General features: G+C 48.3%; 1 protein-coding gene across 3 annotated transcripts in view; it reads left to right on the top strand.

The window, feature by feature from the left end:
• The window catches only part of LOC140410900 (uncharacterized), a 160,664-nt gene that overhangs the window by 88,581 nt on the left and 46,034 nt on the right, over positions 1–26,049 (top strand). For all 3 annotated transcript variants that reach the window (XR_011940762.1, XM_072499680.1, XM_072499679.1), the window contains exons 6-8: positions 14,770–14,852; positions 23,822–23,947; positions 25,736–25,781. Coding sequence is in view for 2 of the 3 variants with exons in the window: in XM_072499680.1 (XP_072355781.1) it covers positions 14,770–14,852; positions 23,822–23,947; positions 25,736–25,781 (255 nt within the window). In the remaining variant the exon portion in view is untranslated. The remainder of the gene's footprint in view (positions 1–14,769; positions 14,853–23,821; positions 23,948–25,735; positions 25,782–26,049) is intronic.

The following is a 26,049-nucleotide window of genomic DNA, read 5'->3' as shown; positions in this document are numbered from 1 at the left end:
GTGGAAACTAAAATCACATTAGACAAAGCGATTGAGTTTTCTCAAACGACGGAGTGCGCCGGAAATGGTACATCTGAGCTCCAAAGAGTGCCAGAAGGGGAAGCAAATCAGTTGGGAGGCAGTGTGGCTGTAGGACGTATGGCGAGGCCAACAGGTACAGTAGAGAACCAGACCTAAGTCCTCGGGACTGGATTGAAGTTAGAGAAACAGGAAAAGAATGGGTTGTCAGCTCAAGACAGAGGTGGATTGCTTTCGGTGTGGGGGAGATTACCTCGAGGAAACTTGCCATTGTCGGGAGTTTGTGTGTTTCCGTTGTAACTGAAGAGACCATATCTGCGTGAGGCAGAGTGCACCGACGCAAAGAAACAGCAGCAGCGGCAATCCATAAGACCACTGAACCAAGTGGAGAAGAGCTCTGAGGAGGAGCACAAAATGTCCCATCTGAATGTCATCAAATTAAATAAGACAGTCCCAATAGAAATAATACTGCAGATGAATGGAAGGTCCATGAAAGTGGAAGTCGACACCAGGGCCTCAGTTACGGTTATGGGGGAGAAGATGCTTGATTACGTTCGGGAAGAGTTCAGACCCTGAATTTGGGTAGCATGACGGTCAAGCTGTTAACCTAGATGGGGGAAACCTTTAAAATCCTTGGGATGACCAGTACGCCAATAGCTTACAAAGAGGCCCAGCTGCCTTTGATTGTTGTAGAGGGGCACACACAAAGCCTGATGGGAAGGAATTGTTGCCGTGAATTAAACTAAATTGGCTGGAAATTTTAAAAGTCGCAAACAGCGGTTTTCAAGATTACCTGCGAAGCTGGGAGAATGTGTTTCACAATGAGTTAGGTTGGATCAGGTATATGAAGGTCAAAGCTTTTTAGGGACAGACGTCCTTACGCCCTGCATGAACAGATCAAAGCAGAGCTAAAATGATAGAGGAAATGGGAATTATTAAACCAATTTTTAGGCTGGGCAGACTCCATCATCCCATACTGAAGCCAGACCGATCAATAAGGAAAGGTGGGAACTATAAACTCACTATAGACCAGGCCGCCCAGGTGGATAAGTACCCAATATACCTCATCGAGGACCTCAATGCCAAGCTGGCAGGAGGCCTCGCCTACTCCAAGCTGAGCTCAGCCATGCGTACCCGCAGTTGGAATTAGACAAGAAATTCCAAATGTTCGCCACAATCAAAACACATAAGGGTCTTTCTCAGTATAGGCGGCTATCTTTCGGCATTTCCTTGGATGTATGCTATTTTCCAGCGTACCCTGGAAAACCAGGGTATCCTAAAAGTAATTGTCTACCTAGATGATGTTTTAGTCACTGGAATCACACATGAAGATCACACGTCAAGTTTGGAAGAGGTATTAAAGAGATTCAGAGATGTGGGAGTCCATCTTAACTATGAAAAATGTACCTTACAGGCCACAGAAGTCATGTACTTGTCGTTCCAAGTGGATGCCACAGATCAACACCCCCTCAAAGAAAAAGTCTAAGCCAAAAGAGAGATCCCAGCACTCAGGAATGTAGCCGAGCTGAAATCTTTCCTGCGAGTGTTGAACTATTATGGCAGGTTCGTTCCAATCCTGGCCATGATGTTGGCACCACTACACCAGTTACTAAGGAAACAACCATATTGGCACTGGAAGGAGCAGCAAAAGGAAGCTTTCCGCTTGGTAAAAAAAGCTCATCCTGACCCGGGCAAGCCAACTGTTGACACATGCGATGCCTCGCCACATGGGATAGGGGCCATTCTATTGCATAAGATGGAGGACAGATCAGAAGGCCAATTGCTTTTGCCTCAAGGACTCTCACACAAGCAGGGCAAAATTACACCCAAATCAAAAAGGAGAAACTGGCCGTTATCTATGGTGTTAAAAAGTTCCACTAATATGCTTATGGGCGGTGATTCATCATAATAACCAATCATAATCCGCTGTTGGGTCTTTGAGAGAGGACAAGCCAATATCCTCAATTGCCTTCGCCAGGTGCAGCATTGGGCCTTACTGCAAGCAGCCTACAACTACATCTTCCAACACAGGCTGGGCACCCAAATTTCTAATGCGGATGCATTGAGGCGACTCCTCTTACCAAAGTAGGTGGTGCAAACTCCAGTACCCCAAGAAATCAATTTGGCACTGAACTTATTGGACACATTGCAGGTGTTGTCCGAACATATACAAAATTGGATCCAAGGAGATCCGGTATTATCCAAGGTGGAATGGATGATACAAACAGGTTGGCACATTGAAAGGTCTGAGCAGTTGCCACCCTACTTAATCTGCAGAGATGAGCTAACCTGCGAGGATAGAGTAATACTTTGGGGCTCTCGCGTCGTCATTCCGCCCACAACAAGGGACACCCTCTTACAAGAATTACATCCGGCCAAGCAAAGATGAAGATGCTGCCTCGAAGTCATATCTGGTGGCCAGGAATCGCTAAAACTATTGGGGAAGCAGTACGCCTTGTCATACTCAGCAATCGATACCTTCTCCAGCCAATCCCCACCTCTGGGGTGGCTGGATCACCCATGGTTCAGAGTGCATGTCAACTATGCAGGCCCTTTCCGGGGCAGGATATATCTCGTCTTGGTCGCCACTTAGGGAGCTACGATCATGGCAGCCTCACACCAGGTATTCGCCATTCACTGCCTACCAGAAGCCAATGTGTTCGAGAATGGTACCGCTTTTACTGGAGATGATTTCCAACACTGAGTTCAGACCAACAGAATTCGGCACACCAGAGCAGCACCATATCACCCAGCATCCAGCGGATTGGTGGAAAGGGCCGTACAGACTTTTAAAAATCCTATGAGGAAGCAATCAGACTGGCCATTGCGCCATCGGCTGGCCAACCTCCTATTGTCTGACAACACAACCCCCTCCCGCCAATGCCACTGGCCTCCTGTGGTTGTTCCAGAGCAGAGGGAGCCGGTTTTTCAGAGTCAGCACCACCAGCAATCCAGGTGGGAGTTGGCAAGGCGAGGAGCCCGACAAGAGAGGTGGAGACACCTGAACCGTTATCTTCTGCAGACAACAAGATTACCTCAGAGACGGTGGAGCAGGCTGGGGAGGTCAGCGAGGACTCAGAGGTCCTCCGACTGACTGACTCTGTGATGAACATTTTTCCCTTATGTCTCTTGAGCTTGTATATAACTTACTTTGTAAAATGTAATAAAGAACTTAAGGGGGGAGGGATTTGGTAGCACAGCCCCTTTAAGGTGGTGTGCTTTGCGGTCCAAGTGACTGGCTTGGGACCAATTGGGCCGGAGCGTGCGAACGCCAACCAATAGAGAGAAAGTGTGGGGCCCTGGGAGCAGAGACCTGGACCGTGTAGACCCAGGAGCTGGAAAGTTAGGACCTATCCAGCATTCCCCTACGCCTGCATAGGGTTTCCTTTGACTACTCTCAATAAACTGTACATACACTGGAAGTCTCCAGTGTATTGACGCATGCCATCACAACCCTTTTTTAAATGCAGAAAAACTAACTCCATGAGAAGCCATGGCCGGGATTCTCCGGGCCGCAATCGCGCTCGGCGCAGGGGCGGAGAATGGGCATCAGACCCGCGATCGGGTCTGACACCGCTGCCGCGATTCTCTGGGGACCGGAGAATCACCGCCAATCGACGCGGCGCTGGTCAGGGGCCATTGAAAGAGGCCCCCGCGGCAATTCTCCGCCAGCAACTGGCCGAGTTCCCGGCGGCATGGTTCACTCATGGTTCCACCTGGCGGGCACTTGGAGTGGCGGCTGCGGACTCGGTCCACGGTCCCCCTGGTGGAGGGTGAGGGGCGGGGGGATCCATCGCCGGGGGGGGGGGTCCTCCAAGATGGCCAGGCTCGCGATTGGGCGCCACCGATCAGCGGGCGCGCACAATCTTGGGGGGGGGGGCCTATATTCTTGGGGCCGGGGCCGGTCCCCTGTGTGGGTCCGCCATGTTCCGCAGCTTCTGGCCGGTAGTGCAGGACCCTGTATCGGCAGCCAGAGCTGCGAGGAGCACTCCGGGGCCCTGTTAGCCCCCTGCAAAACGGAGAATCAGTCTGGACTTTTTCCAGGTAAGTCCAGAGTGATTCACGCCGGTTTTCTCGTGGGCGTCGGGACATAGCCCCAGTATCAGAGAATTCCGCCCCATAATTTTTTTTAATGGATTGTCAGGTAAAAGCCTGCCCACAATCTACAAGGCACAAGTCAGGCGTGTGATGGAATACTCTCCATTTGCCGTGAAGCTCCAAAAACACTCAAAAAGCTCAACACCATCGTTAAGTGGACCAATTAACGTTATATTGCGTTACCAGCCTCGCTGGACCCAGCAGCGGGAATCTTGCGGCAGTTACTTCCCGCTACCACACTTAAAAATCTTTCAGAAGAATCGTGCCCAGTGTTGCATCCGAAGATGGATCGATCTGAGCGGCACTTGTTGACCACTCTGGGGGGAGCGAGGGTGTTGGCAGCGTTTATGAAGGAGGTGGGCAGAGCAGGTCCGTGGAATTCTTGCATCCAGGGGGCAGAGAGTATTCCTTTTTTTCGCCAGTGCATCATGTATACGCGAGGATTAACTTCTTTATTATGGGGAGATCGTTGTTGTTGGGGGTGAGGACAGCGGAATACTCGGCGATTGTCATTTTGGATCATGCTCCCCATTTGGTGGGTGTGGTCCCGGCACAAAGGCCGGCCTGGAGATGGATGTGGGGCTGCTTGTGGATCTGAGTTTTTGTGTGAGGATGGCAAAGGTGGTTGACGATTATGTGGGTTTAATAAGAATGGGGTTGTCTCGCCTTCAGTGGTTTGGGGAGTGCTGAAGGTGGTGGTAAGGGGCGAGATCATCTTGTTGAATCCCAAATTTCTTTCTCTATCAGTCTGGCCTCAATAAAAGTCGAGATGGATTTGCAAGTAAAAAGAAGTTATTTTATTCAGCTTGCAAGCTACCTAGTCCACAGTGATACAGATAACATGTTGCTTTCTGCAGCCCCGGGAACTAAGTGAAGGTCCCAGACAAAGAGATCAGTACTCATACATTCAAATGGCATCAAGTTTCACATACTCGACACCCATAGGTCATCCTATGTCCCTCCTGACTTGTTTGATCTATTCTGATTGGCTCACTTCCAATCCCTTTCTCCGGCCCCTATCAATGCAGCATAACTCTCATAGACACACCTCTTCCTGCTTTTTCCATGCGGTCTAAAACCCTTTGTCTCTACTTGCCAGAATCAAAGTGGCTTATTTCTACATTACATTAACTAATATCTCTAAACTAACTATTTTATATCACATTCGTCATTCCCTCCTTTTATCATTCCATGATAACCGAACTATCCAATCCATAGCTACGGTTCCTCATCTAAAAAGATCCGTCGCTGCATTTCCAATTCCTGTCTTAGCCCCCCTTCATCTGCTTCACCCTCATGGATTTTAACAGTTAAATTTTTGGGGGCGGTGATTGGGGCGGTGATCTGATCCAGTGCACCCCGCATTCTACCCATCACACATTTAAGGATGGCCAGGCCCACAAAGATGCAGCCGATAGCTACCACTAGATACATGACATGGCCATATTTATCAACCAGTCCTTCCAACCTCCAAATCCCCAGTTACCCCAAGAGCCAGGATCCTGCATCCCGTCCAAGTGATCCCGTATGCGATCCATAAATTTAGTGATGTTAGCGGTCAAGTCCTGAACTCCCATGATACACTTGCCCTGCACTATGGCGCATACCCCACCCTCACGGGCCAGAGGATAGTCAAGAGCATACCGGTTCTGCATTGCAAACAACCGTAGCTGAGACAATTCCTTGGTTATTGCCCCGAGGGCTCCCAAGGTTTACTACCCGGGTTTTCCTCAGTTTGGCCTTTAACTAACTTAAGGGTATCTCCCGGTAACCTACGTTCTAGCTGTACTTCCCTTCTCATACGCCCCATCCTCTCTCTAGTCCCTTTCACTTCCTCATAGCCTCTTCCTACGCTCTTCTGACAGCCTGATATTACCTTTATTGCACCACTCTTAACACATCCAAAATCGAATTTACATGTATTCCAAAAACAAGGCAATGTCCATATAATGTTCCCTTCCCATCGCCAGGACCGGTGCAACTGCTTCATGACTCCTGCATTCTCCTTAACTTTGATGACCTTCCATGAGTCGATACCATGTCCTCGTATATGGGGGCAGCGAAGAACATCACCTTTGCAGAGGTGATGTATCCTTGTAGATTGGTTGGGGCTACACAGATACATAATATTCCCCTTTTCCATGTCCATCGCCAATAACATGCCAAGCGAAGTGAGGCCAAATATCAGACAGACGATGCGTAGCCACTCCATCATGCTCCACACCTGTAAAATAGCACTGGAGAAGGGAGGCAGGTTAGTATCCGACCTTTTACAGTAGTGGAGATGGACTCAATTTACAGTGATGTAGGTGGACCCAAGCACTTCGCCCCTCCACTTTAACTGCTGTGGGGGTGGTAAGGAGAACTTGGAAGGGCCTGTCCCATCGCGGCTCCGACCCCTTCCTAGTCCAATGTTTGACCATGACATAACTACCGGGCTGGACTGAAAGTGAGCTAGGTACTGGAGGCAATGGCTGGTGAGCCGCACGGACCTGGCCATGGAGTTCCTTGAGCACTTGCGTGAGGGCTAGAACATAGGTGGTCATCTCTTCAGTCATCTGATGAAACTGAACCAGTCTGGGAACCTGCAGGCTCCAGGGAGTTCTAAGAGGCCTGCCATAAAGAATCTCGGCGGGAGAGAGCCGGGCCGGTCCCGCAGGTGTAACCCGCAGCTGGAAGAGGGCAACGGGGAGCAACTTAAGCCATGTCAGTCCCGTGTCTGCTCTTAATTTAGCCAATTTAGTTTTGAGGGTCTGATTGTGTCTCTCAACCAACCCGGCCGCCTGCGGTCTGTAAGCACAGTGTAACTGCTGGCATATGCCCAACTGGGAGCAAAACTCCTTGTTAATTTGTCCAATAAAATGAGGCCCATTATCAGAACTTAACTGAGCTGGTATACCGTACCGGGGAATGATTTCCCTCATCAAGACTTTAGCCACAGTAGCAGCTTTATTATCGATAGTCGGATACGCCTCGACCCATCTGCTGAACGCATCCACAATGATCAAAACATATTTATAACATTGACACCTTTCCAACTCAATGTAATCCATTTGGAGCGTCTCAAAGGGACCACTGGGCAACGGGGTTTGCCCCTTCCCACAAGGGATACCTTTTCCGGTGTTATATTGCTGACAAATCAAACACCGATTACTGATACTTTGGGCCAACCCCTGCATTTTAGGGTGCCACCAAGTGTCCAGCAACAAATCACTAGTCCCTCGAGCCCCACAATGAGTTGCAAAGTGTACACATTCAATGACCCATAAAGCCAGCACATCAGACATACAAGTCTGATGTGCAGGCGTGGTCCATAAAGAGGAAACAGAATCATATGTACAACCTAACCGTTTCCACATTTGTTTATCACTCTCAGGAGTGTCCTCCTGTAACCTTATGATGTCTTGGATGGTTGGCATTGACTTGTCAGAAGCAGACACATTCATAGTAGATCGTTTAGTCTGACTTAATATCTTAGGCACCATCACTTGCTGAATTTGCGCGGCTGTTCGCGCTGCACAATCTGCTCGTTCATTACCAACGTCAACTGGGGTTGTACCGTTCGTGTGGGCAGCGCATTTAATAACGGAAATCTGCGCGGGCATAAGGAGGGCCTGCAGTAGGTCATTAACTAAACCCCGGTGGGATATTTGACCACACATAATCATGTCAGGTTGTTCTGACGAAATGTCACTCAAATCGCCCCTTATTGTGGTAGTTTCCTGAATCAAGGCTAAACAGTCGTGGCCAGGTGCGTCTTCATGGACAGGGGGACCACTAAGAAAACAGGCTGGATTGATAGTGGTACAGTATTTAAATGTCAGACGTGGATTGTTCAAAAGGTATATCTCATACCTATTCTGACGAGCTGCGGTATGATGCTGAGTCTGCAGTTGCCTCAGTAGTGCGATGACCGAGTGGGAGCTATACACCGTAATATCCTGTTGGAGGGTGAGAGCATGTAACGGCTATGCGATGGCATTGATTGAACGTAAATCCTGTACTAATCGGTACTGGTCTGGTTTGGCTGGTTTAGGCACAGCAAGTATGGGGGTGTTACATTCTGATTGGCAAGGGACCAAAATACCCTGTTTCAACAGCTCTTGAATTAATTTATCTATTGATGGAGCAGCTTGAGATTTCAGGGGGTATTGTCGAATGGAAGGTAGCTTTACATGATCCTTAATCATCACCTTAATAGGTGTAACATTTGTCTTTCCCACTTGTGATGGGTATTCCGCCCAGACCTGTGGATTGACATATTCCAACACATCATGTCCCCTGTGATGCTGCAGTCGAGTGTTAATTGTTTCAGGGACCTCAAAATATTTATGGTAGTGCCGTCCGGCATGACTTGAAGTGCGTAGTCTGTTGGATCCGAATGATCCACTGCCCTCCTGACCATTCGCCCCATATCCCTGGCATGGTACTGGTCATGGACCTGACGTGTAATATGAGGGCTTACCGAAGCTGACTGTGGCCATAAATGTGGTGATATTGTAACAAAATCGGCTGTACCTTCTTTTCCCGTGACTGTGGCTGTAACCTTGACTGGCCATTCGGTCTCAAGTAATGGCTGGTATTTGTCCTCCAACTCCCTGTTTCGTCCAGTTCTGTCATAGGCCAGGGTAACGTGATGCAGTGACTGTTCAACGTCTAACGTCCACCACTGGGGGGTGATAGAAATATAGCACTGTTGTCTCATCCTCCATGATGTAACCGTTACCCCCTCATCTCCGCATTCTAGCTGTAGCTGGAAGATACACAGTAAATCTCGGGCCAACAAGTTACAGTCCAATCCAGTAGTCACTACAAACTGATGCTCTGCAGACTTATTCTCGTAAGTGACTGTCACAGGTTCAGAAATAGGATACTCACACACCTGTCCTTGGAACCCTGACAATTGCTGCGTGTGGTCGGATAATGGTAATTTAAGTGCTGATTGCACAGAAGACATGGCTGCCCCGTCCTCTACTTCCAGTAGACCAATGGCCCCTCAGAGGGGGCTGTGGCTGTAGAGCTGTTGATTCGTTCGGTGGGCCATAAAAAGGGGGTGAGGGTCCCTTTGGGTGGGTTTGGTATCCTCCTCTTCGCTGATCCACCCACCCAAAGTCACTATATTGGGGCTCCTGCTGGTAAACTACCATTTCTGCCGCTTGTTGGGGTCGCAGATCATCCTTTTTCATTACATACTCAGTCTTAACCTTTGTAACTGAGCCTCCTTCTTGGCCTACACCCTCCTTCCAATAAAATCTGACTGCCCTTGCCATCTGGGAAGGGTCGTTCTCTGTCCAATTCATGTTATTACATTTCACAGCAGTAACCACAGAAGGTGGTAGGCAATGCATTAACATAGCACAATATTGAGGGGAATTCTGACCATTTTGATACAGCAAATCGCCTGACTGCCCCCGGTAGATTTCATTAAAACGCTCCAGAAATTCCTCTGGCTATTCAGTCTTCTTAGGTTTTAGGTCTAAGATAACAGAAAGATTTATGGGCCTTTGAAATGTGCTATTCAACGCATTCAAGATCTGTGTCTTTCTATCGTCGTCTAACGCATAGGCCTGCTGAAGTGCGGCATGACTAGCATAATTCAGATGGTTAAGATAATTGCGGTACTCTGCTGGGGTTAAAATCTGCTGGACTAGGGCCCAGAGGTCCCTTAAATCAGCTTGATAAATTGAGATGGTAGTTCTCAAGGAATCCATGAAGGCAGCAGGAGATTTTTTCTATCTGGGATTGTAGACATAATAGCCATCATCTCACTGGGTGTCCATGGGAAGTAAACGTCTATCGTGGGGTTCGCTCCCACAGTCACTGCGTCGGGGTTTCGCATCTTCCTAATCGGTAACTGTCTCCAAATGTCACCAGGGGGCACTCTAGCTATTTCCCCTGGTTGTTCCAAGACTTCAACGTCTCTCCCTGTCACTAGGGGGAGTTCTTTCTCTTCAAAAGAAGTTGTTTCAGCTTCCTTTGTTCCCGTATCTTGTGGTTTCTCCTTAGTTTGGGGAGACTTAGGTGATATGCTTAATTGTTTCTGGTGAGCGTCAAGCCCCTCTCTCGCTGTCCGAGATCTTGTCCTAGAGCTAACTGGGCTTGTGGGATAGAGTTCCTTTTGCTCTTCCGGTTGTGAAGTTGGTAAATCAGGACCCACACTATCACCCACACTATCATCCAAAAGGGCTTGAGTTTCTGGCATATTTGAAATCTGGGGAGCAATGACTGGGTATATATTATTGCACTCTGGTGGTTCTGGAATGAGCGCAGACCATGCTATGGGTGCAGATGGAACTTTTACTGACTTTTCCAAATTATTGAATTTTTCTTCTTCTGTCAATTCAAGGCCAGCCATTGAACTACGTAGCTCATCTCTTGTGTGACCCGTGTCCTTCCTGTCTCTATTTGCTCTTTTTTTTAATGCACATTCCTTTTTCAAGATCTGTAATGTTTTTAGGTTACCCTGTTCACTAATTGGAATCCCCATTTTAAGGGCATTATCCTGCCAGCTGGACAACATAATCTTATCTCTTTCCTCTTGACAATATTGCCTCCATAATCCAATTAATTCTTCAGCTTTCATACCTTGATTTTTTCTCCAAATTTGTCCCTGGCTTTTCTTAACCATTTCTAGGTCTTTGGTGCCCCCTAGTGGCCATTCATCTCCCATTTTAGTTCTTAACTGTGCTGACAATTTTCTAAAATCCTTCGCTTTGTCCGGATACTTATCACATAATATTTGCAGTGGCATGCCTGGATCATTTGTGCTATCCAAGGAATTCCCCATAATCTCAACTAGTCCTCGGAACTGCGTTTTTTCGCCACTACAGTCCAAAGAGAAACTTTTAGCTTAATCAACTATATTTTTACACACACACACATAGAGGTGAACCATTTTCAATTTCAAATGTCACATCGACCTCCCATAACTTAACCCAACCGAATTAACTCACAAATAAAGTTGAACCATTTATATTTTAAATGTCACATCAACAATACAGCCTACCCCAGCCGAATTAACTCACAAATGAAGTTGAACCATTTATATTTTAAATGTCACATCAACAATACAGCCTACCCCAGCCGAATTAACTCACAAATGAAGTTGAACCATTTATATTTTAAATGTCACATCAACAATACAGCCTACCCCAGCCGAATTAACAATATGAAATCCCATCAATTAATATGCTAATCCCCAGACTGACCTGTGATTTCGTCGAGGCGGTCTTTCTGTGCCAAACGCGAGTGACCAGACTAATCAGACGATAAGAAGAGGGGAACAATCAATGCGCGGTCATTTTCCAGTTCTACATTGAGGGCCCTCGTTCCCCATCCTCCTGTTCATAATCAGTCTAATTCTGATTTCGCAGTTGGACCAGGATCGCCCTGAGAAATCCCGGGTTTCGGCACCAAATGTTGAATCCCAAATTTCTTTCTCTGTCAGTCTGGCCTCAATAAAAGTCGAGATGGATTTGCAAGTAAAAAGAAGTTATTTTATTCAGCTTGCAAGCTACCTAGTCCACAGTGATACAGATAACATGTTGCTTTCTGCAGCCCCGGGAACTAAGTGAAGGTCCCAGACAAAGAGATCAGTACTCATACATTCAAATGGCATCAAGTTTCACATACTCGACACCCATAGGTCATCCTATGTCCCTCCTGACTTGTTTGATCTATTCTGATTGGCTCACTTCCAATCCCTTTCTCCGGCCCCTATCAATGCAGCATAACTCTCATAGACACACCTCTTTCTGCTTTTTCCATGCGGTCTAAACCCTTTGTCTCTACTTGCCAGAATCAAAGTGGCTTATTTCTACATTACATTAACTAATATCTCTAAAGTAACTATTTTATATCACATTCGTCAATCTCGTATGAGGTGCAGATGGACAGGGAGGCAAAAAAGGAATGGCAGCAGCTGATAGATGAAATTGTGGACGTTGATGGGAAGTATGTAGAAGATCCCACTCCGGAGCTTTTTGGTCAATTGAAAGGAACTGCAGATGCAGTTGACCTTTTGTCTACAAGGCAGCGATACACCAGTTGAGGTGGGCGAAGGGAGTCATTTACGAGTGTGGGGAGAAGGTCAGTCACTTGTTGGTGGGACAGCTCCATCGACTGGCGGCCTCTCAAGTGAACGTTCAGCTTCAGTATAGGGCGAGGGGTCTGGTGGTGGTGCCGGAGCAGGTGAACAGGATATTTGAGGGGTTTTATAAGGGGTTGTATAGGTAGGAGCTTACAGGGAATAAATCGGATATGAGGGAGTTCTTGGAGGGGCTGGAGTGTCCTTAGGTGGGAGAGGAGGAGAAGGCTGGGTTGGAGCAGCCAATGGGGATTGAGGAGGTTTGGACAGTGATAGGGAAGATGCAAACCTGGGCCAGATGGATTCCTGGTAGAATTCTAGAAGAGGTTTTTGGATAGGCTGGTGCCGCTGTTGGTGCAGATGTTTGAGGATGCAGTGATTAAGGGAGCATTCTCGGAGACGGTGGGATGGGCATCTATTTCGCTGTTGTTAAAAAAGGATAATGGCCCGTTGGAGTGTGGGTCGTATCAGTCAACATGCCTGTAAAATGTGGATGCCACAATTCTTGCCAAAGTGTTGCCGCTTCGGTTGGAGTGCCTTGCACGGGTGATTAGTGAGGATCAGACGGGGTTTGTAAAGGGGAGGCAGTTGTCCTCAAATGTGCGCTGCTTGTTGAATGTGTTGCTCTCCCCATCAGAACGTGGGGAGCTGGAGGTGATGGATGCGGGGAGGTGTTTAATCGAGTAGAGTGGAGTTATTTGTTTGCAGTGTTAAAGCAGTTTGGGATTGGGCCAGAGTTTGTGGCATGGGTCAAATTGTTATATAAGGAACCGAAGGCGAGTGTTCATACAAATTAGGTTAACTAGGGTATTTTCAGCTGCATAGGGGAACGAGACAGGGGTGTTTTGTTTGCACTGGCGATGGAGCCTTTGACCATTGCACTGAGGTGCTTGGATAAGTGGAGGGGGATAGTGAGCGGGGGTTGGTGGAGCACAAGGTGTCCCTGAATGCTGACGACCTTTTGTTGTTTATGTCTAACCCGGGTCCTGGTAAGCAATCAGCATACGGCCCTGGTGGGTAGGTTTGTGGAAGGGATAGCAATCAAGTGGGCTGCTTTATCCTGATGCTGTCGAACTTCTCGAGTGTTGTTGGAGCTGCACTCATCCAGGCAACTGGAGAGTATTCCATTACACTCCTGATTTGTACCTCATAGATTGTGGACAAGCATTGGGGGTCAGATGGTGAGTTACTTGACGTGGGATTCCTAGCTTTTGACCAGTTCTGGTAGCCACTATATTAATATGGCTAGTCCACTTCAGTTTCTGATCAATGGTAACTCCCAGGATGTTGATTGTGGGGGTTTCAGCGATGGTAATGCCATTGAATGTCAAGGGAGATGGTTAGATCCTCCCTTGTCGGAGATGGTCATTTGTGTGGTGCGAATGTAACTTCCCACTTGTCAGCCCAAGCCTGGATTTGGACATGGACTGCTTCATTATCTGAGAAGTCACGAATGGTGCTGAGCATTGTGCAGTCATCTGCAAACATCCACACTTATGACCTTCTGGTGGAAGGAAGGTCATTGATGAAGTAGCTGAAGATGGTTGGGCTTAGGACACTACCCTGGGGAACTCCTGCAGTGATGTCCTGGAGCTGAGATGATTGACCTCCAACCACCACAACCATTTTCATTTGTGCCAGGTATGACTCTGACCAATGGAGAGTTTTACCCCTGATTCCCATTGACTCCAGTTTAGCTGGGGCTTTTTGATGCCATACTCAGTCAAATGCTGCCTTGATGTCAAGGGCAGTCACTCTCACCTCACCTCTGGCATTCAGCGTTTTTGTCCATGTTTGTAAGGCTGTAATGAAGTCAGGAGCTGAGTGACCCTGGCAGAACCCAAACTGAGCGTCCGTGAGCAGGTTATTGCTCAGTAAGTGCTGTTTGAAAGAACTCCTTCCATCACTTTGCTGATAATGGAAAGTAGGTACGGCTGGTTTTGGATAAAAGATCCACTCCATGATCCTCTTCACTTTGGAAGGAAAAGTATAAAAATCTTGCAAAGAGTGATTTGGCGTTTAGTTGAGAAGCTTGACTAGCTGTTGGAGGGTAAGATCAGCAGGTGGCTTGCCAAGAAACCAACAGGGCATTAATTGCCAACATAAGGGCCATAGGCAGGCAACCCACAAGATGTCTTTCCTACCACTTCCAAAATTAGAATGATGGAAGGGGTGGGCAGGCCAGCGACGTACGTGCCGCCAATGGCCTGGTGGTCTAATTTACAGATCCACCCGCCTGCTTCCCACATGTAAAATTCAGCCCACTAGTGTTTAATTTGAGCTTTGAGCGTTCTCATGATTTCTCATAATTCTCGTGTCTAAACAGTAGAATAACCTGTCTGGGGTAAAAGATCAGCCTCTGATGTTCCTTGGGATGTTTAACGGTGCTAAATAAATACATGCTGTTGTTGTGACAATAATGCTGGGGAATGTTCTTTCTCTGTCTGCTAATAGTTTTAGTATTCAAATTTCAAATCTGATAGTGGAATCTCTGACTTTGAATCTGAAACTATTAAATCCGCATTCCAAGTAATAACATTTTTATACTTTTACATTTTCTTTTCAAGAAAAGACTCAACTTTTGCTGTGTAATGAGGGAGCTCTGCCTGTCCTGATCCTTCACTTACAATCTCCTGATTCCGAGGTCCAGGTAAACAGTCAGCAATAAATCTAATATCTAAAGTATCTCATTAGAAAAAAGGCAGCGTGATGTATTATAAAGAAATGAAAAGGTAGTGTGAATATCCAGTGTTTAAACTGCACTTATTGTCACTAATACCCCAAGCAGTGAATATTTCACTAGGGGTCAGTCTTCCACAATACTGCTGGGGGTTTCTGTGGGGGTTACAGAAGTTGATAAATTCTTGATTTCTCGAGGAATTAAGGGCTATGGAGAGAGAGCGGGTAAATGGAGTTGAAATCAGCCATGATTGAATGGTGGAGTGGACTCGATGGGCCGAATGGCCTTACTTCCACTCCTATGTCTTATGGTCTTATGGACTGGCAGTATCCAAATTCTCTTACCTGTTGATAGTGAAAAACATGGCCATCGTCCATGACAATACACTGCATTTATGTTGTTGTTGCAGGCAAGAGGGTAGAAGTTGTCTATTTTAGTGGTGATTGATGGCAGATTTTCTGATGCTATTTATGTATGTGTGTGTGCGCAGGAGACAGTGAGTGTGAAGGTGAATTTTGGGCAGCACGGTACCGTAGTGGTTAACACTGTTGCTTCACAGCTCCATCGATTCGTGGTTTGGGTCACTGTCAGTGCAGGGTCTGCACATTCTCCCCACGTTCTGTAGGAATTCTATGAACTAGCCTGCTCCAGCCCCACGGGCATGGTGGTCATGGATTCTCTCTATCTCCCCCTCCGCTGCCACCTCCCCCGAAGGCACCCATGCAGGTGAACGAGCACTCAGCTGACAGACAGTCAGAATATGGCATAGATTGAGGAGCACCTGCTCTCAGCGGGTTATCATCACCCCCCCCCCTGCGGTCAATAGTGTCCCGCTGACAGCGCCGACACAGTCTCTTCAGCCTGGAGTGATGTCACACAGATCTTGGGAGGGTGATACAGAGGGGTGGGGGAGGGAGGGTGATGGCAGACGAAGCCACATCCTATGTGAAGTGGCCGCCTGTCCTCCATCCTCCGGCTGGTCCTGCAGGTCTTCCCCGGATCATCATTCAGCCCCTGCTGGTCTGGTTGCTCCTCATCTGGCTCCTCGGAGGTGGCTGCATGTTCCTCCCCCTCCACCTCCAGCACGTCGCCCCAATGCTGTACCAGGTTGCGGAAGGTACAGCAGACTGCCACGAAGCGGGCGACCCTCTGGGGGGTGTACTCCAGTGCACCACCTGAGCAGTCGAGGCATCAGAACCGCACTTTGAGGTGTCCGATGCGCTGTTCAATGACAACCCGGGTGGCCGCATGGACCTCGTTGTATCAGGTCTTTGCATCGGTCACCGGCCTCTGTACTGGCGACATCAGCCAGGTCCTCAGTGGGTACCCCTTATCCCCCAAGAGCCAACTGGCCATCTTGGAGTGGTCCTCGAAGACGCCAGGGATGACCGACTGCCAGGATGTAACTGTCGTGCACACTTCCTGGATGTGTGCACACATGTGCATGATCTTCATGTGGTGGTCGCACACGAGCTAAACGTTCAGGGAGTGAAACCCCTTCGTTTTGTTGTTTCTTGATTTTTGGACGCACCTCTGGACGTTTCTTGATATCACACAGGGTGAATCGACTTGGCTGAAGACTGGCATCTTGAGGACCTTGAGGAGACCGAGATGGTCTCTGCATTTCTGGTTGAAGATTATTGCGAATGCTTCAGCCTTGTCTTTTGCGCAGACATGCTAGGCTCTTCCATGCTTGAGGATGGGGATATTTGTGGAACCTCCTCCTCCAGAGAATTGCTTAATTCATTCATGAATGGATGTGGCAGGACTCCGAGCTTACACCTGAATCCGTTGGTTGTGGGATTGCTGAGCTCAGTCTATCACTTGCTGCTTATGTTGTTTGGCATGCTGTCAGGTTGTTGTTTGGCCAGTCTGTGAGACGGCTCTCCCAATTTTGGCACAAACCCCTTGATGTTAGTAAGGAAGACTTTGCAAAGTCAACAGGGCTGGGTTTGCCGTTGTCTTTCCAGTGCCTTGGTCGATGCCGGATGGTCCATTCGGTTTCTTTCCTTTTAGAGGGCATTTGCGAGTCAAACACATTGCTGTGGATCCAGAGTCACATGTAGGCCAGACCAGGCAAGGACTTCAGATTTCCTTCCCGAAAGGACATTAGTGAACCAGCTGGGCTTTTTTTACAACAATCAGCAATCATTGGATATTCATTGGATTCAGTTTCCGCCATCTGCTGTGTCCGGATTTGAACCCGGGTGTCCAGAGTATTACCCTGGGTCTCTGGATCACCAGCCAGTGACACTACCACAAAGCCACTGCCTCCCCTCACAGTTGTGTCACTTATGGAAACCAGATAGCGGTGGTTCAGATAGGGAGTTAAAGGGCATGGATTTGGGAGGTGAGAGTATAATCAAAGAAAGGGAGGTCGGCGAGGAAGCAGTAGATTGCAAAGACGGAAAGGTCAAAGTTTTTTGAGGAGGGGGATTATAACTGATTTGAACCAGAATGGACAGTACATTGATGGAGAACAGTTTTCAATATTGGCTGGCATGGGGTTCAGGAAGGGAAGTTGAGTAGACAGCAGTTTGGTAGGAATAGGGTTGGGAAATCAGGATCTATACAGAATGAGCTCAGGTTGGGTAGATAAAGAAATTAAATATGTTATTTATTCCCTTTTGAAAGTTGCTATTGAATCTGCTTCATCATTAATGTAGGGAAATATCCCAGCACACTTTGCTGTTAGGGAGACCAAGAACTGTTTGCTTCAGCTTTAGCAAGCATCTGATAAAAAAAAATAATTCTTCAGGATTCTGGTGGTTGGCAAAAGGGACATTTGATCGATTGATTGATTGATTGATATTTATTGTCACATGTACCGAAGTACAGTGAAAAGTATTTTTCTGAGGCAAAGGGAACGTACACAGTACGTACAAAGTAGACAAAAAGAATAATCACAGAGTACATTGACAAATGGTACATCAACAAATAGTGATTGGTTACAGTGCGGTACAAGGCCAAACAAGATCAGCATAGGGCGTCGTGAATAGTGTTCTTACAGGGAACAGATCAGTCTGAGGGGGAGTCATTGAGGAGTCTAGGAGCTGTGGGGAAGAAGCTGTTCCTGTGTCTGGATGTGCGGGTCTTCCGACTTCTGTATCTTCTGCCTGATGGAAGTGTCTGGAAGAGGGCAAAGCCTGGGTATGAGGGGTCTCTGACAATGCTGTCTGCCTTCCTGAGGCAGCAGGAGGTGTAGACAGAATCAATGGGAGGATGGCAAGCTTGTGTGATGCGTTGGGCTGAGTTCACCACACCCTCCACATTAATAAGATCAGTCTCCGGGCTACTAGGGAGGCAAAGGCCAGAACGTCAGCCTCTTTCACCCCCTGAACTCCCGGATCTTCTGACACTCCAAAGATCGCTATCTCTGGACTCGGCACCCTGTCTAGCACCCTGGACATTGCTTTAGCAAAACCCTGCCAAAACTCTCTAAACTTCGGGCATGCCCAAAACATGTGGACATGGTTTGCTGGGCTTCCCGCGCACCTCGCACATCTATCTTCTACCCCGAAAAACTTGCTCATCATCGCCGCCGTCATGTGAGCCCGGTGTACCACTTTAAACTGTATTAGACTGAGCCTGGCACAGGAGGAATTAACCCTGCTTAGGGCATCCGCCCACAGACCCGCCTCTAACTCTCCACCTAACTCCTCCTCATACTTGCCCTTCAGTTCCTCCACCGGGGTCTCCTCCGCCTCCAACAACTCCTGATAGACATCTGATACCTTCCCCTCCCCCACCCAGATACCAGAGACTACTCTGTCCTGTATCTCCCGTGGCGGCAACAGCGGGAAAGCCAACACCTGTTTCCTCAGAAAGTCCCGCACTTGCAATATCTGAAACCATTCCCGGCGGCTTGAATTTATCCTCCAGCGCCTTCAGACTGGGAAAGCTTCCGTCTATGAATAGATCTCCCATCCTTCTAATTCCTGCCCTCTGCCAGCTCCGGAACCCGCCACCTATCCAGCCCGGTGCAAACCTGTGGTTATTGCAAATCGGGGTCCAGATTGACGCACCCTCCACCTTCTTATACCTCCTCCATTGCCCCCAGATCCTCAATGCCGCCACCACCACCGGACTAGTGGAGTAACGGGCCGGCGAGAACGGCAAAGGTGCCGTTACCAATGCTTCCAAACTGGTGCCTTTGCATGACGCCGCCGCCATCCGCTCCCATGTCGACCCCTCCCCCATTACCCACTTCCTAATCATCGCTATATTCGCTGCCCAGTAGTAGTTGCAGAAGTTCGGCAGCGCCAACCCACCCTTCCCCAGACTGCGCTCCAACAACATTTTCTTCACTCGCGGGATTTTATTCACCCACACAAAGCCAGAAATAATCTTGTTCACCCGCTTGAAAAAGACCTTAGGGATGAAGATGGGCAGGCACTGAAAAACAAACAGAAATCTGGGGAGGACCATCATTTTCACGGTCTGTACCCTCCCCGCCAACGATAGCGGGAGCATGTCCCATCTTTTAACCAGCCGGGTTAGGTTAAGCTTGTGTGGTGTCTCCCATTTCTGAGCCACCTGTATTCCCAGGTAGCGAAAGCTCCTCTCTACCATCCTAAGTGGCAGCTCCTTCAGTTTCCTCTCCTGCCCCCTTCCATGGATCATGAACAATTCACATTTTCCCATGTTCAATTTATACCCCGAAAACCTGCCAAATTCCCCCAAGATCTGCATAACCTCCCCCATCCCCCCCCCGAACCACCCCCTGCCCCTTCCTTGATGCTCTCAGTGCCATGGCCAACGGCTCTATAGCCAGAGCGAACAGCAACGGGGAGAGGGGCACCCCTACCTCGTCCCTCGGTGTAGCTTAAAATACCCCGACCTCAGCCGGTTCGTGCACACACTCGCTACAGGCGCCTGGTAGAGCAATCGCACCCAGTCAATAAAACCCTCACCAAACCCAAACCTTCCCAGCGTCTCCCACAGATACTCCCACTCCACCCGATCATCGCGTCCATCGCTACCACCACCTCCGCATCCTCTCCTTCTGAGGGCATCATAATTACATTTTAAAGCCTCCAGACGTTAGCATTGAGCTGTCTACCCTTAACAAATCCAGTTTGGTCCTCCCCTATCACCCCCGGGACACAGTCTTCTGTCCTAGTGGCCAAAATCTTAGCCAGCAGCTTGACATCTACGTTCAAAAGCGAAATCGGCCTATATGACCCACATTGCTCCGGATCCTTCTCTCGTTTAAGAATGAGTGAAATCGAGGCCTCCGACATTGTTGGGGGGAGGATTCCCCTCTCTCTAGCCTCGTTAAAAGTCCTCACCAGCAGTGGGCACAACATCTCTGAGAACTTCTTATAAAATTCCATCGGGTAACCGTTCGGCCCCGGAGCCTTGCCCGACTGCATGCCCTCCAGTCCTTTAACAATTCCCTCTGCCCCAATCAGGGCCCCCAGCCCCTCCACCAGGTCCTCCTCCACCCTCGGGAACCTCAACTGATCTAGAAACCGCCTCATCCCTTCTACACCAGCCGGGGGTTCCGACTCATATAATTTGCTATAAAATTCTTTAAAAACTTTGTTCACCCCCTCTGGGTCCAATACCATGTTACCCTCCCTATTCTTTATTCTCCCAATCTCCCTGGTTGCCTCTCTCTTCCTAAGCTGGTGCGCCAGCATCCTGCTCGCCTTTTCCCCTTTCTCGTAAACCGCCCCCCTTACCCTCCTCAACTGCTCCACCGCTCTCCCCATGGTCAACAACTCAAACTCCGTCTGTAGCTTCCGACGCTCCCTCAGGAGCCCAGCATCCGGGGCCTCCGCATATTTCCTATCCACTCGTTCCTCCTTTTCTCTATGGGACCGAATCAAAATTAGTTCCCCTCTGACAACTGCCTTCAGAGCTTCCCAAACCGTCGCTGCTGATACCTCTCCCGTGTCATTTGTTTCCAGGTAATTCTGGATGGACTTATTCACCCGCCCGCAGCCCACTTCATCCGCTAACAACCCCACATCTAGTCTCCACAACGGGCGCTGCCCTCTCTCCTCACTCAACCGCAAATCCACCCAATGCGGGGCATGACCAGAGACTGCAATTGCCGAACATTCCGTCCCCGGCACCTTCAGAATTAGCGCACAATATACGTTCACAAGCACCACTCGTACACCCTCCAACTTCCCACTCACCATTATATATCTACCCCTCTTATCTGCCACAATTCTTCCAGTCTCAAACGCCACTCACTTACTGATCAGTATCACTACCCCCCCTGGTCTTTGAGTCCAGCCCCGAGTGGAACACCTGACCAACCCACCCCTTTCTCAATCTCGTCTGGTCTATAATCTTTAGATGCGTCTCCTGAAGCATTGCCACGTCTGCCTTCAGCCCCTTTAAATGCGTGAAAACGCGAGCCCTTTTGACCGGCCCATTCAAACCACTCACATTCCACGTAATCACCCTGGACGGCGTCTGCCACCCCCCCTCCCCATGCCAGCCAGCCCTCCCCCACCCCACCCTCCCGACTAGCCATGACCTTTTTTTGGCCAGCCCTGAGCCCGCGCCCCCCCCTTCCCCGAGCACCCCCATGAGCGGCAGCCATTCCCGACTTCCCATTTGTTCCCCAATAATAGTTCCTCCCCTGTCAGAAAAGCAGCCTCCCCCTCTCCTCCCCACAACAGCACCTGAAACCTAATCCCCCAGGTCAAGCACCGGCTTAGCACTTTCTCACCCCCCACCGCGCTTCCGAGAGTTAGCTGACCCATGCTGACCCCGATAACCCCGCCCATGGTGCCCAACAGTCTGACTGCCTATTGTTCGAACCCCTCTCCCGACATGAATAAACCATTTAACAACATCGCATTCACCAGTAAGTAAACAACCTCAAGTAAAAAGAAATTAACATAAACCAATAAAGAAACAATCACTTGAAACAAAACTCAACCTCCCACAGAATAGCACCAACTTCAGGGCCCCCTCCCCCCCTCCGCATCAAATCCCTGCAAAACAAAGCACCCACAAACCACCACCCCAGCCCCAAACTACATACAATCTTGTTTGAAACGATACAAAATTTACATAAATTACAAACCTCCGCCAAATAACTTCTTCGAGACTCAAGTGTCCTTTAAGACATTTCTAACTTCTTTTCTTTGATAAATGTCCATACATCGTCCGGTGTCTCAAAGTAAAAATGCCGGTCTTCGTGCGTAACCCACAACCGTGCTGGATACAGCATCCTGAATTTCACCCCCTTCTTGAAGAGGATTGCCTTCACCTGATTGAACCCAGCACGTCTCTTGGCCAGCTCCGCTCCCAGGTCCCGGTAGATGCGCACCTCGCTGTTCTCCCATCTGCTGCTCCGCTCTTTCTTGGCCCACCGCAAGACGAGTTCTTTGTCCGAAAAACGGTGGAAACGCACCACCATGACCCTCGGCGGGTCATTCGCCTTAGCCTTCCTTGCGAGGGCTTTGTGCGCTCCATCCACTTCCAGGGACCGAGAAAACACCCCGGCCCCCATCAGTGTCTCCAGCATGCCCGCCACATATGCTCCCGCATTCGACCCCTCAATTCCTTCAGGGAGGCCAACAATTCTTAAGTTCTGCCTCCTGGACCTGTTCTCTAGGTCCTCCAGCTTCTCCTGCATTCTCTTGTGGCGCTCATCTAACACTTCCACCTTGTGCTCCAGCACAGTTAGATTGTCCTCCTGGCTGGATAACTTCAGCTCAATCGCTTTCCCTTCGGCCGCCTGATTCAATACCATTGGATCAACCGATGCCTTGATCAGGTCCAACGTTTCCTTTTTCAGCTCAGCGAAACAGCCCTTAAAGAACTTCATCTGCTGCTCCTTAGACCACTGAGCCACCGCTCCCTGGTCCTGACCGTCCGCCATTCTGCGCCGCGATACTAGCTCCGACTGCTTCACTCTATCAGGGCTGAGTCTTTTCACACGGCCACTTCTAGTCCAATTAGCCATACATCGGAGAGGGAATCCTTCTTAATATTGTCCACTTCACCGATCTATCCCATTAAGTCCGAGAAAAATCGGGAAAAAAGGTGCGAAAGTCCGTTCCAGGCAGGAGCTATCGAATGTGCGACCTACTCCTCCATGGCCGCCACCGGAAGTCTGAGGTTAATTAGATTATTACTTCCTGTTAGTTCTCTTGCCACCTGCTACTAGTTCCACCTGGCATCTATGTTCTTACCGATTGGGCTATCTCAGTCAGTACGTGGTATTACTAAGGCACCCGGCGTAGGAGATTGAAGTGGCCAACCCAGAGTTCCTTCTGTGCCCTCAATACCCTTGGGGGGTCGGTTAGCTCAATTGGCTGGACAGCTGCTTTGTGATGCGGAGCAACACCAACAGCTCAGGTTCAATTATCGTTTCAGATGAGGTTATTCATGAAGGCCCCACTTCTCAAGCTTGCTCCTTGCCTGAGGTATGGTGACCCTCAGGTTAAATCACCACCAGTCAACTAAGGGGAGAGCAGCCTATGGTCCTCTGGGACTGTGGTGACATTTATATTTACCCTTAGTGGTCAACATGGAGCAATATTAATCCTTCAATATGAAAACTTGATTTGTGGATAGTATTTACACGGTTTATAGGCTTAAACTCAGCCTTCAGGAAGGAATGCAAAGGATGTATGTGGAACCAGTCAAGTTTTTTTGATTAAACAATAGCTACTATAACTGTATTAACAATAGTTTGGTCAGATGTTATGAAACATTACATTTAAATGTACTGCTTCAGTATATATCTAATATGCATATTTTACCACATTCAAGTATGTTTCTCTCTAATGCTGCTCCCCAGAATGTCATACTCAACGATAAGGTAAAGAAAGTAAGCTGCTCCTGTGTTTACATCTACCTTCTCAAAACCCCAACAACAAACTAAGGTTATATCCAAACTGTAATGTGTTAATTTATGTGATCGCTATTACACTATTTTAGTTATATGTTCTTTTCACTCAAAGTATTACAGTTGTTCTGCACTGACGAACATCGCATCCAACCCACGTCACCATCCAAACATGCTCCAAATAGGTGATGGCATTCTCCTCAAAATGCTACTGTCTCTTATGTCTTCCTCTGTGGTAAAGGTAAGATTTCTGAGCAATCCATTATTCTTATGATTGCAACTATACAAAATGAAATGATCATGAGCTGCCTCAAACTAGTGGCAAAGGGTGTCCTTTAATGTTCTGGCACCAAGTAGAATTCTCTTTACTTGTGAGACTGTGTAAAATGTCTTCTCTGGACTATAGTCACACAAATGGCTTCTGATAAAACACTAAATTAAATGAATTAGAACGTTTGTTTTTTTGCTCCTCGTTTTTCCTAAATTACTGGTTTCTTGCAGCACCATGGTTCCACATGTAAAGCACATCCAAGTGGGCACTATTTACATGTAACGTTTTGCCAATCAGTGACCGCAGACTATTTGAGCTTTTGTCATCGTAGCAGATCCCAATCATGTACTCATCCAGGCACGGCTGCCTCAAGGCGCTGAGGATCCGGGTTCAATCCCGGCCCCGGGTCACTGGAGTTTGCACATTCTCCCCCTGTCTATGTGGCTCTCACCCCCACAACCCAAAGATGTGCAGGGTAGTTGGATTGGCCACGCTAAATTGGCCCTTAATTGGAACATTTTTTTAAAAAGTCCTCACCCAGCACCCAATTTGGATCATAAATCTTTACCTCATTTAGGAATAAAATCCCCAATTATTACAACTTGGCTACTTTTATAAACCTCAACCTTGACTTACTCCATTCGGCCATTTTGCAATATACTCCTAAAATGCTCGCAGAGCACTTAATATCTCTTAATTCAATCAGGAGCCACCTGAATATTGCCATCAATAAAACCTTTCTAAGCTTCATTAATTAGGCCCTCATGTCTTAATTGTATTCCTCCTGAAAATGTTATAGTTGGAATACTTTGTTTCCAGTTTTACTTTGGAACCAAGTCTGGGTCACAGCTACGACATCATGGGATATTGGAAGAGCCGGTGTTGATTGGATGAGCCAAATAGCCTACTTCTCTGCTGCTCTCCACTGTGATTCTATGTGTTAAGTTTTTGGGCGCCCCCAAAGTCAGGGTCAGGTAGGGTGACCCTGAAAATACCAGCGCTGGGCAGCTTGTCAATTTCAAGGTGTTGATCCTGGTGCCAGCAGAGTCAGGAATCCCATTCTCCTTCCAAATCAGGACAATTAAACTTATTAAAAAGCTACTGGGGGATTATCCGCCGCCCACCTCCACGGCGTGTTTCTCGGCGGTGGGAGCCGGTCTGCGTTGGCCGGCAGTGGGATCTTCTGGTCCCACCGCTGTCAATGGGATTTCCCATTGAATCCACCCCCCCCCGGCTGGGAAACCCACAGCAGAGGTTCGTCATCGGCAGGACGGGGAGATCCCACTGGCAAGTACGGCTGGAAAGTACCCCTCCCCTCCACAGGTGTTCAGGGACAGGGCAGGATGGCACCCCTGCACTCCCCCTGGCATCTAGGTACTCTGGCAGTGCCTGCCCTGCCCAGTCCCCGAACACCTGGGGTCTTAAATGGCCTGAGAGACTTCCGTTATGCCTAATCCACATTTGTGTGGACCCATACTAACCGGTGCCCTGGCGAGTTCTTCCAGGCACAGCCACCGAGTGCCGTCACTGGACAAGTCCAACGTCTGTGTAAATATTCAGATCTGGATCTCGCCCAGTGGGTGACTTGCAATTAGCCCGGCGCCCAGTGCGGAGCCCGATTTGGGGCTAGCGCGCTTTTCAACTGTGGTGCCTGGGACTGCGCTGGGCAAAATTGGGTCGCTGAATCGCACCCTAGAATTACAGAACTATTGTTTATTAACTTTACTCTTTTTGATCAGATTTTTTGATTTTCGATAGGTTTGCTGTCAAGCGTGCTACTGTCTCAGGAACTTGTCTCTAAATGGTAGGAGGACAGCAACTTATTTTTATAACTATGTTTGCACGATAAATGATTATAAATTGTGTGGTAAATTTCTACACATTTTGCTGTATGTAAATTCTGTTACATCTGATTATAAGCAATTTTTTGTCCCACTGCATATGAAGAGTTCATTTTAACAATCTTGAGTTGAGTTTTGATTAATTATTCTTTGACGAGATTGGGCAAAATGTATTCCTTCTGAAATTATTCCCTGAATTGATGCTAATTTTTACAGCATGAAGGAACCTTA

The sequence above is a fragment of the Scyliorhinus torazame genome, chromosome 4 (genome assembly GCF_047496885.1).
Source record: "Scyliorhinus torazame isolate Kashiwa2021f chromosome 4, sScyTor2.1, whole genome shotgun sequence".
Lineage (NCBI taxonomy): Eukaryota > Metazoa > Chordata > Chondrichthyes > Carcharhiniformes > Scyliorhinidae > Scyliorhinus > Scyliorhinus torazame.
Note: the sequence above shows the minus strand (reverse complement) of the source record. Positions and strands in the feature narration are given on the sequence as shown.